Genomic DNA, 13,945 nt, shown 5'->3' with positions numbered 1-13,945 from the left:
ATGTGTCTTACTTGCCTCACTTTCCTCATGTGTCACGTGTCTTGCATATACCCAAATGTTTCTCATGAATATTACGAATTTATAAATCCCTGGCCAAGTTGACAGTCTTAGTATATTAATAAATTCCTGGCCGAGTTGACAGTCTTAGTATATTAATAAATGCCTGGCCGAGTTGACAGTCTTAGTATATTAATAAATGCCTGGCCGAGTTGACAGTCTTAATATATTAATAAATCCCTGGCCGAGTTGACAGTCTTAATATATTAATAAATGCCTGGCCGAGTTGACAGTCTTAATATATTAATAAATCCCTGGCCGAGTTGACAGTCTTAATATATTAATAAATGCCTGGCCGAGTTGACAGTCTTAATATATTAATAAATCCCTGGCCGAGTTGACAGTCTTAATATATTAATAAATGCCTGGCCGAGTTTACAGTCTTAATATACTAATAATCCCTGGCAGAGTTTAGTCTTAATATATTAATAATACCTGGCCGAGGTCGAGACAAAAGGTGTAATATCTGGCTGTGTTTCACAGTGTAATGGTCACGTTGTGCCTGGCGACCATCCTCACTTATCTCTTCTACTCTGAAAACTACTCAAGACTTTTGTCGTACCGAGTAAACCCTTTTTTTGGTTTACAAGCCATCAATATAAGTGCATGGAAAGTAGACCTACTGCCATCAACAATCATCAATACAAGTTCAAGGTAAGTAATGGATAGTTAGTCTCACATCAATACACTTATTCTACTCACGATTTTTTACTCAGTATTTTACACTTTTTTGCTATTCTATATGGCACCATCCTAGTGCAGGTGTTTGTATTGTACTCGCCTAGTTGTGCTTGTGGAAGTTGAGCTCTGGCTCTTTGGTCCCGCCTCTCAACTGTCAATCAACAGGTGTACAGGTTCCTGAGCCTACTGGGCTCTATCATATCTACATTTGAAACTGTGCATGGAGTCAGCCTCCACCACATCACTGCCTAATGCATTCCACCTGTTAACTACTCTGACACTGACAAAATTCTTTCTAATGTCTCAATGGTTCTGGAGGTGGTAGCTCTGTGGTGGCACCTGCCAGGTGTAGGTATCAACATGGTATACTTAGCATTCAAAACATTATAATAGCATTCAAAACGTTATATATAGCATCCAAACGTTATACTTAGCATTCAAAACGTTATAATTCAAAACGTAATATATAGCATCCAAAGATTATACTTAGCATTCAAAACGTTATACTTAGCATTACTCAAGCATTGTTACAGCATATGGCACCAGTGCCAAGTTCCCAGGTGTATAACTAGACAAGTTCCCACGTTACACAGGACTAAATGCAATTTGAGAAAGAACAAGAAATAGTGTGGACATGATGCAGACATATAAAATCCTCCGAGATCTTGATAACGTAGAGACAATGATTAGGTTGAGCAGTAACGTGATGAGAGGAGATGACTGGGACCCGCACACTCAGACGAACAAAAACTACGCGAGATAATACTTTTGTGTAAAGTCACGTGACTGTCTCTGGTGGTGTAGTGTAAACGCATTCGGTTTCACTTCGAGTCAAGGCCAGGGAGGATGGACTGGGTACTAATCCTTAATTGTTCGCCCCTGTTCACCCAGCAGTAATGAGGGTACCTGGTTGTTAACCGATTGGCTGGTTGTGTTCCAGAGAAAACTAGTGGTTAACACTTACATGAGCTATGGGAAGGGAATAAGCTCTCGGCCTGCTAACAGGAGTCAGCAGTTGTCTGTTCCGGTTCCCTCCTGTGTAATGATATAAGGTACTAATGGAGAAGAATGAAGTTGAGAATAAGAATTTCCATTATTCATAACCTTAAAAGCAGGTATAACTAGACAAAAAAAGGGGTTGTGATTTATAGTATTAGACAACTGATAGTTGGCAAGGCGCGGTCTGGGAGCTGAAACTCAGTTCTGCAAAGTTTGTTTGCTAAGTATTGTTAGGGAAGAACTGTTTAGGTTTAAAATTGTCAGATTTAGTCGCCAATAATATTAGTATTTGAAAGTCAAACCTTGTAGCTTTCTAAATACTTGACTGCATATGAATTGTAAACTTTGTCTCACTGTTTACACAGTAAGCAATGTAATTTCCTTGAAACTCATCATTTTGGAAAAAAGCATTAATAAGTTACACTAGTAACAAAATAAATCACTTTCGGAAACATGATATGCTATTTTAACTCTCAATTGCGTTCTTGCCGATGCCTCATAAACTAATTATATAGAATAATTGCCCTTCATTTAATACTTCTAGTGTGGTTACATATAAATGTGTGCTTTCTGAAGAGCAAAAACCATTTCCCAGTGATGCCAGGCAATTCGATGTTGTCTTCAAGTCATTCGTTGGGAAAACATTCATCTCAATTACTTTATCTTACAGAACCGTGAACGCCTCGAAGGCTTTAGGGGACTCTAATTTTCCTTACGAGGATCCGCTCTCTGAAGCTACAGACTCCGAGAACGTGAATATTTTTGTGGACAAGCCCAAAAACGTACACAAACGGGGTTCTCACGATCCTCCACTGAAGAAGATCTTATTTTGGAATGAAGTGAGTCGATATTTATAGCTTCTTTGAAAATGGTGTATATATTTGATAATTAATTGTATGTATTGATAATTTATGTGGCCATTAATGTCTTGGTTATTAATATTAATTATTAGTTAATATGAGCTCAGTACTCTTTCTCGTTTTCAATGATTGGCAAAGAGAGGACCAGGCAACATAGTTCGGGAAAAAGGCATGATATTTGACAGAGAAAACAAGGAATTTTATTACAGTGATCCCATGTTATGTTACTATTATTTATCATTATTATTATTATTATTATTATTATTATTATTATTATTATTATTATTATATGTTACATGTTTCGATGTACGTAAATAATATCCAAGAGTCTGATTGTACAAAGCATGTGTGTTCAATACACAGTAAAACACTGAACAGCACAAGAATGAACACTGGGGAGAGTGAAACACTGTGTACAACACTGGGGAGAGTGAAACACTGTGTACAACACTGGGGAGAGTGAAACACTGTGTACAACACTGGGGAGAGTGAAACACTGTGTACAACACTGGGGAGAGTGAAACACTGTGTACAACACTGGGGAGAGTGAAACACTGTGTACAACACTGGGGAGAGTGAATAAAGTACTGAAAAGAATGAATAGGTAAATAACATTGGGGGAAAAGGGTGTTGTTGAAGGGGAGGAAGAGGTGTGTTAATGAAAGAGAAAATGGAGAGATAGAAAACGGGATGAAAGGTAGACTTAGAGAGACAGGTGGGTAAAAGCTGCCACCATATATTTTAATATTTTAAGGCAAAAACTGGAACTCATCTCTTTTTCAACACTTATCTCTACTTGAGGATAACATATAATCACTGCAATATCTTACTCTGTAACAAACATGTTTATCAAAGTGTGCCCTTCACTCTCTCTTCTAAATTTCATGATTTTTAGAAATAAATATATGAACTTAAAGGTATATCAGATTTAAAGGTAATCATTCACAAATTAAAGATTGACATTTATGTAAATATATATTGTAAGGATAGATGGACATCTATATCGCCACAGATATATCGCAGCACAGTGCAAAGTCCCCTCTAGTGACACGACCTGACCTCTGGCCATACGACATGTGTGCTTTAACACTCTGAGGTGTGGCTTTTCCATAGTCAAGTAGCCAACATCCTGGTGACACAATTTCCTGAGTGACTTGACTACCACCACTATCAGTTAAACTTGTAAATAAACCCCATTTATGGTGCTACACTCACCTCGCCTACCATCATGTCCCTCCCCCCCCATCTCACATGTTTCCCCCTCACCCTTCCCTCTCTTCAAGTATTGCCTTTTCTCTGTCACTTTCTTTAAACATACGTACTCCTCTCCAACTTCTCCTGTCTTCTTTCCCTATTTCTGTCTCTGTCTTGTGTATCTGCACCTCTCTCTTTCTCATTCTGCCTCGGTCTCCGTCTTTCACAGACTGTATCTAATTTTCTTAAGTTAATATAATAGTCTACCATTGGAGTGGGATATCTGCTGATGGGAGAGCTTAGTACTGTGAAATATCCAAAATGTGTAACGCACAATTATGTTACGTTGTTGGGTTGATTAGATACACAGTGTTTAGTGGGTTTCATATTTATTTAGTAGTCCTGGATACAGCAGTGTCGTAGACGTTGAGACGAAGCCTGGACCAGAGCTGAGTGAGGCCGGAGTCGTGGAACTCTATGTGGGAGAGCGTAGTGGCTCGATTGAGAATTGTGAGTGTCTGAACTCGGGGAGCGAGAGCGTGGCGGCTCGATGCGGTCGTAGCCTGCTGTCTGCTCTGTGTCGAAGCTGTAGTGTCTTGGGTCGATTAGGACTGTACACGCCGAGTGCTACATTGTTGACTGGAAATTGAACTGTTTACTATTCATCAAATCGTTGCTTATATGGTGATTACACCTCAGCTTCCTCCAACAAGACGAGAAGAGTATTACCTGTAATTCGGGAAAGGATTGTAGCTTCGGTAATTAGTTATGCTATTAAGGTAATGAGATAATGGAGCGAGTATAAGATTAACTCGCTACAAATGTAATAGTTACCCGTTTCCTTTGAGAAAGTAGCGGAGCTTGAGAAAGCCTTTAGCACTGCGGGAGAATAATGTGTTTTCTTCTACTATGACTAAAGTAGGAATAACAGAAAACATTTATGTTAATTTTTCCAACCGCAGATAATAATGTGTTTATTACTATAAGTTATTTTTTTAATTTTTGTTTCCAAATATTTTGCTAGGCGTCGGCGGTACGCAGTGCCAAAAATCGTCATCGGGGGTTAGAATGAGACCCTAGACATGCTGTTCCCTCTTAAATTCTGGTGACCCTCCGATCAGCCTATGTCCGTCCCGTACCCTAGACCATTTCCCCTGCAAAGTTGGGTGAAGTTAGCTTTAAGCATCTTGCCCAGACAGACATTCTCTCTTGGAGAGAGAGATGATTTACCAGACTGGAAATCATCTTTGATAATTATAATTAATGTACCAACCTGTCCTTTTACAAAGACTTTGTATTTATTTGTATGCGTTACAAACAGCCAAAAATCGTTGGACTAGAAAATGGAATCGGCTCGCGAAAGTGACGTTTACTGTCCCGCTTTCTGTTATGGGTCCTCTGGCAGGTTAGGACACTTTATATGACCATTTTCTTGACGTTGGGAAACCTTAAGAGGACGGGCTGGCTATACAACCTTCAGAACAGGTTGTAGTGTTATTTATAATATATTAAATGATGGTTCCGTCCTCATTATACCGGCAAGCAGTTAACGCTTTCCTTGTCCCGGGAACACCGAGTACTCGGGCTATGCTTGGCGCTCAATTAAGGCCAGATTACCATTAACGTAATATAGATTCCCGACTTTATTGACTTCGCATTTCACTCCATGACCGTCTGAGACCTATGGGGGAAGGAGTCACTCATATCCAAAGTGTTATACGGTCGTTACTCCCGTAGCGGAAACGGGGTTTAACGTCATAATGAACATAGGCAGTTAAGTCTCATTATATTAAAGGAACGTGTGCCTGTTATTCACAGGCGAGCACTAAACCTGCAACTTGTGGTCAGCGGTACGGAAGATCTCCACCACATTGCAGTATGATCGTTTACTGGCTAGCCAGCTGGCCTACAGCTGGCCTACAGCTGGCCTACAGCTGGCCCACAGCTGTCCCCACAGTGTGGGGTAAACCTGGCCAACCAGTGGACTGTACCTTTTTCATCCAGAAAGATCCTTACCTAGCACACTGGTGTGGTCCATTCCTGGCCCACCAGTGTGTTACATAGCTGATCCACATTTGAACTTTTAAAGAAGTGGTGTGGATTATCCTCAAACTTGGTTCTCGACGAGATCAGCAGCAGTGTTACACATCAGTATGTCCGCGAGAACGTGAGGTTTCCAGCGGCCTTTCTTGTATACATGAATTGCCAAGAATTGCCTCATTGCCAAGAACGTTACGTTTACAGGTATTCGGAAACCGATACTTTTATTTCGGGTTTGGTCGGGAGGCGTTCCTGCGGGCCGGGTGTCGCGTCAACACTTGCACCGCCACGGCTGACCGCTCCAGGTTCCCACTCCGGGACCTCGATGCTGTGCTCTTCCACTTCAGGTCCGGTGATGCTTCCTTTCCTACAGAGCGGTGAGAATTATCTTAAATATGTTCCGGGGGGGGGGTGGGGGGGGGAGAGAGAGAGAGAGAGAGAGAGAGAGAGAGAGAGAGAGAGAGAGAGAGAGAGAGAGAGAGAGAGAGAGAGAGAGAGAGAGAGAGAGAGATGGCTAAATATTATATTAAATCCACGATAGTATAAACAGAGAGAAGTGCACCTGTCATTTGTATTTACGTCTTAATATACCTCTTCCAAACTACCATAGCTGTAATTCTGCAGGCTTAGCCTAGCCAAAATAAAAATTCATAGCCTAATTCAAAATTCATAGCCACTTCATAGCCTAGCCAAAATAAAAATCCCTTCACAATGGTTTTAAAAAAGTAGGTTTAAATTGTTTTACCAATATATTTTGACATGCGGCTAAGACTTGCGGGTTTGCGAACAGGTCAGCCCACACCCGCTACGTGTTCTGGCTGCTCGAACCTCCGCCCCACCTCTTCAGAGACCCTAAACCCTACATGAACGTCTTCAACTGGACAATCACCTACAGACCTGATTCGGACTTTCCGCTACCGTATGTTGCAACACTGACGATTTTCAGAATAATCTATTAGGGATTATATAATTTAGAATAATTTATCAGGAATTAGATAATTTAGAATAATCTACCAGAAATGAGATAATTTAGAATAATCTACCAGGAATGAGATAATTTAGAATAATCTATCAGGAATTAGATAATTTTGAATAGTCTATCAAAAAATAAATATTTCCGAATAATCTATCAGGACTTTATATATATATATATATATATATATATATATATATATATATATATATATATATATATATATATATAGGGGTACCACCACTGGTTTAATTAAAGGGACCCACATCCTCGAAGAAGAAAATGAATAGTGTTCAGAGAAGACCTTGTGGATTCTCACTGAATACTTTAATCTTTTCCTCTCCTACCACCCCTATTATTTTTATTTTATTTTATATATATATATATATATATATATATATATATATATATATATATATATATATATATATATATATATATATATATATATATATGTCGTACCTAGTAGCCAGAACGCACTTCTCAGCCTACTATGCAAGGCCCGATTTGCCTAATAAGCCAAGTTTTCATGAATTAATTGTTTTTCGACGACCTAACCTACCTAACCTAACCTAACCTAACTTTTTTGGCTACCTAACCTAACCTAACCTATAAAGATAGGTTAGGTTAGGTTAGGTAGGGTTGGTTAGGTTCGGTCATATATCTACGTTAATTTTAACTACAATAAAAAAAATTGACCTCATACATAATGAAATGGGTAGCTTTATCTTTTCATAAGAAAAAAATTTGAGAAAATATATTAATTCAGGAAAACTTGGCTTCTTAGGCCAATTTGGCCTTGCATAGTAGGCTGAGAAGTGCGTTCTGGCTACTAGGTACGACATATATATATATATATATATATATATATATATATATATATATATATATATATATATATATATATATATATATATATATATATATAAATAATGCAAACGTATCTTAAAACAGAATATGTTATAGTCTTGAAAAGCTTCAAAAAAGTAATTAAATAATAATTAAGATTGCCAATTATGAGCCTCTTCAAGCAATTCATAAACAGGCAGAGATAATTTTATGAGGGAAGGCAAAATTAAATCCTAAAGGGTTTCTTCAGATGTATAAAACAAAGATTAGGGAGACGACCTGACCAGTGACAATAAACACAGGTCTAGGGTAACTATTTTAATTGTAGTTCTAATTTTAACTAATATACACGAGTTATACCTTATACTAATATACACGAGTTATAATTCTAACTAATTTAGTTCTAAGTTTAACTAATTTTAATTGTAGAGTCAGGGAAGGGATCAAAACTAAGTAACAATTTAGACACAATACACAATTTAGTCACAATACAGAAACAATTTAGTTAAAATTAAATTAAAATACTAATAATTTAATAATAGTAGTAATATACAGGCCGCTTGTATATTAAAATTGTCTTACTTAAAAAGGGGAAGCGACAAGTGAAAGTGACGCACTGTCCCGTTTTCTGTTTTGGGTCCTCTGGTAGGTTAGGAGAGGACACTTTAAATCGACCGTTTTCTTGACATTGAGAAAGCTTAGGAGGACGGACTGGCATATAAGCGCAGGAAAAGAAAACTCCTGTAGGACATAATCCAAAGAAAACATTACTCGCGTAAGGTATAACTCGTGTATAGTGGTAACACCTGACCGCGCCGCCTGTAGGTACGGGCGTGTGTTCCGGCGGAGGACTCCGCTGGCTCCTCTTGACCGAAACTACGCAGCCGGTAAAACCAAGATGGCTGCCTGGTTTGTCTCCAACTGCAACCCCATCAGTGGCAGGACACAGTGAGTTAAAACATGTTTTATAGAGGTATGCAGCGTGTGTGTGTACTCACCTAGTTGTACTTACCTAGTTGTGTTTGCGGGGGTTGAGCTCTGGCTCTTTGGTCCCGCCTCTCAACCGTCAATCAACAGGTGGCGGGTGTGTGTGTGTGTGAGTAATGCATATATTTTGTAGCTATGCAGGCTATGCTTAATAGATATACCGTTGGGGTACACAGTTTGTGTATATGTTTCCGTGAGTGTGTATTGCATATACTATCGAACCATACAGTTTGTACATGTGTGTGTGTGTAATTACCAAAGTGTAGTTACAAGGAAGAAAGGCCTGCTCGTGGTCTCCCGCCATTTACATCAATTTTATCAAATGTTATCCTAAAAATTCGTGGTAGTTTTGTCACAATCAACATTCTCCTGACGGGGGGGGGGGGGAAATGACAGAAGAAGAGATGGCAGAGACGGAAGAGGGGTGGGAGGGAAGAAAGGTGGGAGGGAAAAGGGAAAAGTGAGGGGTCAGGGGTGAGATAGGCTATCCCAGGCACCCCTAATTGTATAAATATATTCTTGTTGAATATTTAAGGTTGGTAAATACGTTGAGGAAATGGATCGAGGTGGACCAGTACGGACATTGTGGGAAGCGGAAGTGTGAGATGAAGACCTTAAGGAAGTGCTACAAGATGGTCTCTGAAGACTACAAATTCTACTTCTCCTTTGAGAACTCTCTGTGTCAAGACTATGTGACTGAGAAGTTCTTTAACATATTAAGGTACTTTCTGAGCCATCCTTCAGCTCTAACAAAGTAAGGTAGGCCTGTATTTATAAGTACATTATCATACTATCCTGTCTTAGCACCATCCACCTGAGCAAGACTGTAGAGCGACGGTCTCGCTGCATGTAGGTCGGCGTTCAATCCCCGACCGTCCACACCATTGGGCACCATTCCTTTAGCCCCCTGTCCCATCCTAAATCCTTATCCTGGCCCCTTCCAAGTGGTATATAGTCGTAATGGCTTGACGCTTTATCCTGTTAGTTCTCCTTCTCCTTGTCTTATTAGGCACAATATCTGAAGGGTTTGTGAAGGCTTATTAATATAACGATATCACATCGTGAGTATTATAATAATTTCGTTCTGTATTTTGCCTAATAACTGGAAGTTGGTTAATGTGACAGTAGAGAAAATACCAATATTCGAGTTAAGGTTTCAAATGTAAATATTTTGTAAGACTCATATGTTGATACGCAGGTGTTTGCCTCCCATGGTAGTGACCAGGTAGTGTGGTAGTGACTAGGTAGTGTGGTAGTGACCAGGTAGTGTGGTAGTGACCAGGTAGTGTGGTAGTGACCAGGTAGTGTGGTAGTGACCAGGTAGTGTGGTAGTGACCAGGTAGTGTGGTAGTGACCAGGTAGTGTGGTAGTGACCAGGTAGTGTGGTAGTGACCAGGTAGTGTGGTAGTGACCAGGTAGTGTGGTAGTGACCAGGTAGTGTGGTAGTGACCAGGTAGTGTGGTAGTGACCAGGTAGTGTGGTAGTGACCAGGTAGTGTGGTAGTGACCAGGTAGTGTGGTAGTGACAAGGTAGTGTGGTAGTGACAGGTAGTGTGGCAGTGTGGGTGCACAGTACAGTGAGATATGCTCCCTACAGGCTGGAGACAGTACCTGTGGTGTATGGACTGGCCAACTATGCTCAACACGCTCCTCCACATTCCTACATCGACGCCCTCAGCTTCCCCTCGGTCAAGGCCCTCGCTGACCACCTCATCTACCTCAACAACAACGATACAGCCTATAACGAATACTTCAGGCAAGTAAAAAAAAAAAAAACTTCTCCAGTTCCACTATCACAACATTCCTCTTTCTTGTAAATAAATAATTATATGTACTGTATGTATATATATATATATATATATATATATATATATATATATATATATATATATATATATATATATATATATATATATATATTTATATTTATATATATATATATATATATATATATATATATATATATATATATATATATATATATATATATATATATATATATATATATATACACAAAGTGACAGCTTACCCCCTCCCTGTGCCCAAGTAATCACATTAATGTGACTGTGTTGGTAATAACTCATTAACATGAGGCTTTTGGTAATGTCAAATAACTGGCGCAGCTGTGACAGCTGAGTTGATATAGAATATGTTTGCTTTAGGCAATTCAGTTCAATTTCTTTCTTTATTATGCACCCCATACCCAACCCGTGGGCGGTGGTGTAAAGGATTACAGAGGCACACAATCGGTTCAGGAACTGAACCCTCTAGTTCGTTGAGCTAAGCAAATAACAGTCTTTTGATGCTAGTTACAAAATTATTAATGTTATATATCCATGTACACATACTCATGCATACATGTACATATACATACGTATACATATATACATACACATACATATTTAATCACCCACACTAATACACACATCAATTATCTTTTGTGTCACAAGTGATTTAACAAGTGGCTCACAACAGTCACTATACAAGGCTCTTTACATCTATGGTGAGTCACACAGTTACTAGTCTTGCTGCACACCCACCCAACTGGGCGGCAGCTTTACAGTCATGTGCTGCACACCCACCCAACTGGGCGGCAGCTTTACAGTCATGTGCTTCACACCCACCCAACTGGGCGGCAGCTTTACAGTCATGTGCTCCACACCCACCCAACTGGGCGGCAGCTTTACAGTCATGTGCTCCACACCCACCCAACTGGGTGGCAGCTTTACAGTCATGTGCTGCACACCCACCCAACTGGGCGGCAGCTTTACAGTCATGTGCTTCACACCCACCCAACTGGGCAGGCAGCTTTACAGTCATGTGCTCCACACCCACCCAACTGGGCGGCAGCTTTACAGTCATGTGCAGGCTGTATCTACAATATGCAAATTTTGGATACTTTGGATTCCCGGCAGCACATCATTATGAATGAAGTACTTACACATTTCTTGGGCTCCATTGATGGTGTTATCTCTGAATTCCGCGATTTTTTCACATTCCATTATATTATGACCCAAAGTATGCCAATAGTTCTGCTGACAGAGTTTACATTTAGTTAAATAGACACACATACCTTTTTTTATAGTGTATGAGACTGTTCTTAAGAAATGGTTAATTTATTGCTTATTTCCTCAGATGGAAGAGGTATCACTGGGTTCCAAATTTCCTCTCGACCACTGCCAGGACCTACTGCGACCTGTGCGAGCGGCTCCACACCGACAACACCACCAAGATGTACGATCTGAAGAACTGGTTCCTTGACGGCTCCCACTGTAAGACCCGCAGCGACAGGGACATCAGTGCCTTCATTAATGGAAACATCTCCGGTTATGTCCCACTGCAAGACCACCAACGATAACAACATCACTGCCTTTGTCAATGGGGACAACATCTCGTGTTGGTCTCCGCACTCTAGCATGGACGTGAACTCCCTTGGACGGGTACAGAGGAGGCATCACCAGGAATTAGAAAGCTTCCGTACGAAGAGAGATTACAAAGTCACTAACGTGACTGCGTCAGTCACGTTAGTGTGATTACTCTCTGTGTATGGAAAGAGGAGCGTCAGAGATATCTTGAGGTTATCTTGAGATGATTTCGGGGCTTTTTAGTGTCCCCGCGGCCCAGTCCTCGACCAGGCCTCCACCCCCAGGAAGCAGCCCGTGACAGCTGACTAACACCCAGGTACCTATTATACTGCTAGGTAACAGGGGCCTGGGATCGAACCCAGGACCACAAGATCACAAGTCCAGGGTGCTGTCCGCTCGGCCGACCGGCTCCCATTGATTCATCTAGGTAGAACAAGTCCTAGATGACAGCGCCAGAGTGCATGGGGAGGGGGATTGTGGGAAAATCATCTTTTGGCTTCAGTGGATGTCTCGGAAAACCCTCGTGTGTTCAGGAGAACACCAGGTTGCAATCCTTATACCATGTCGTGGTCTAGTCACTACAACGTGTGCGTGGGAACACCCACCGCATAGGTTTGAACCCTCATCACGGCTCCTATGAATGTTCTCAATATCCCTTTTATTTTGCTCATTCATCCACTTGTACACTTCAATCATGTCACACATAATTCTTCATCTTTCTAGAGAATGTTAATTAAGCTTTTTCAATCTCTCTTTAGATGGAAGGTTTCTAATTTATGTGTTAACTTTGATATCCTTCTAATGAATTTATGTCCATTATTTAGTATGGCTACCAAAACTGAACTGCATAATCTAAATATAGATTAAGGGATAACAAGAGCAAGATATAGCTGAAGAATAACGCCAAGTATTTTATGGCTAACGCTTCTAGAAATCAATTCTAGGATCCTATTTGCCTTATTTCAAACACCCATGCATTGATTTTTTGGTTTTAAATTTCTACTAATCATTACTAATCAGATGTTTTTCACTATTAAGCTTGGCTATTTCAATACCATCCAGCTGATATCTTGTAACTCATAATTACTGCCCTTAGAACCTTACAGATCAGCATTAAACTGCATTGACCAATCTTTCGACTATAACCTAGGTAATAAATGAAATCAAAGAAAAAGTTGAATAATAAACATAGGCAAATTTAGGCTAATGATTATTAACTATAAAAGTTCAGTTACGACTGTATAATTAATAAGACCTGAAGAACTATTAATGCACTCAATTAAATAAGTTCAGTAAATGACTAGATAAGAGTAAGTTAAAAATTAAGTAAAAAAATGAAACAAGGAGACTTAGGATACCTAGCCCCACTAGTTGACAAGGGGAATAATTAAGTTAATTCGTTGAGTGTGATAATATGGTGAGACAAACCACATTGGGAGAGGAAAGTGTTGAGGTTCTCTTCATTAGCAATTGTAAACATTTTGCCCTCTGCGGTTTTTCTCACCTTTATCAGTCCATCTCTAACGAAGCACTGATGAATCGCATCTGGGTTTTGTTGACGGATTTGACGCAGGCGGTAGAGGAGTTGCTGTCTGTTCCTAGTCAAGCACTCGTTGATGTATAATCCCTTCCGTTGGGATGCAGCTGTCCGGACTAGATGGGATTTCATGAACTGGGAAGTCAGCTTCAGGCGAATTTTCCGCTGGTTTTGACCTGATGGATTCTTTTTGCCTACTCTGTAGGCAGCAATAACGTCAGTTTTGTTTACAATGACCTGCAATTTGTTTTTTATGAGAGCCTGAGCTATTTCGACACACTTTTCACTTTCACATTCCACAGGTATATCTTGGGACGACACAATAACAGAGTCTAGCAGCTTTTGTTGGTCTTGTTCTTCCTGGGAGACAGAACGTTGGGCTGAAAATGTACTGATACATGCAG

The 13,945-nt window shown here is 40.0% G+C and overlaps 1 protein-coding gene across 1 annotated transcript; it reads left to right on the top strand.

Annotated features, from left to right (window-relative positions):
* The first annotated feature begins 544 nt into the window (after positions 1-544).
* On the top strand, positions 545-13,309 carry LOC123746469 (alpha-(1,3)-fucosyltransferase C-like). The gene is made up of 8 exons (XM_069318580.1): positions 545-711; positions 2,408-2,576; positions 6,036-6,208; positions 6,622-6,750; positions 8,479-8,601; positions 9,176-9,361; positions 10,237-10,395; positions 11,775-13,309. The coding sequence occupies exons 1-8, from the start codon at positions 545-547 to the stop codon at positions 11,995-11,997; spliced, it is 1,329 nt and encodes a 442-aa protein (XP_069174681.1). The 3' UTR covers positions 11,998-13,309.
* The last annotated feature ends 636 nt before the right edge of the window (positions 13,310-13,945 follow it).

This window comes from Procambarus clarkii, chromosome 90, assembly GCF_040958095.1.
Source record: "Procambarus clarkii isolate CNS0578487 chromosome 90, FALCON_Pclarkii_2.0, whole genome shotgun sequence".
NCBI lineage: Eukaryota > Metazoa > Arthropoda > Malacostraca > Decapoda > Cambaridae > Procambarus > Procambarus clarkii.
The sequence above is the reverse complement of the archived record's forward strand: the minus strand, read 5'-3'. Positions and strand labels throughout refer to the sequence as shown.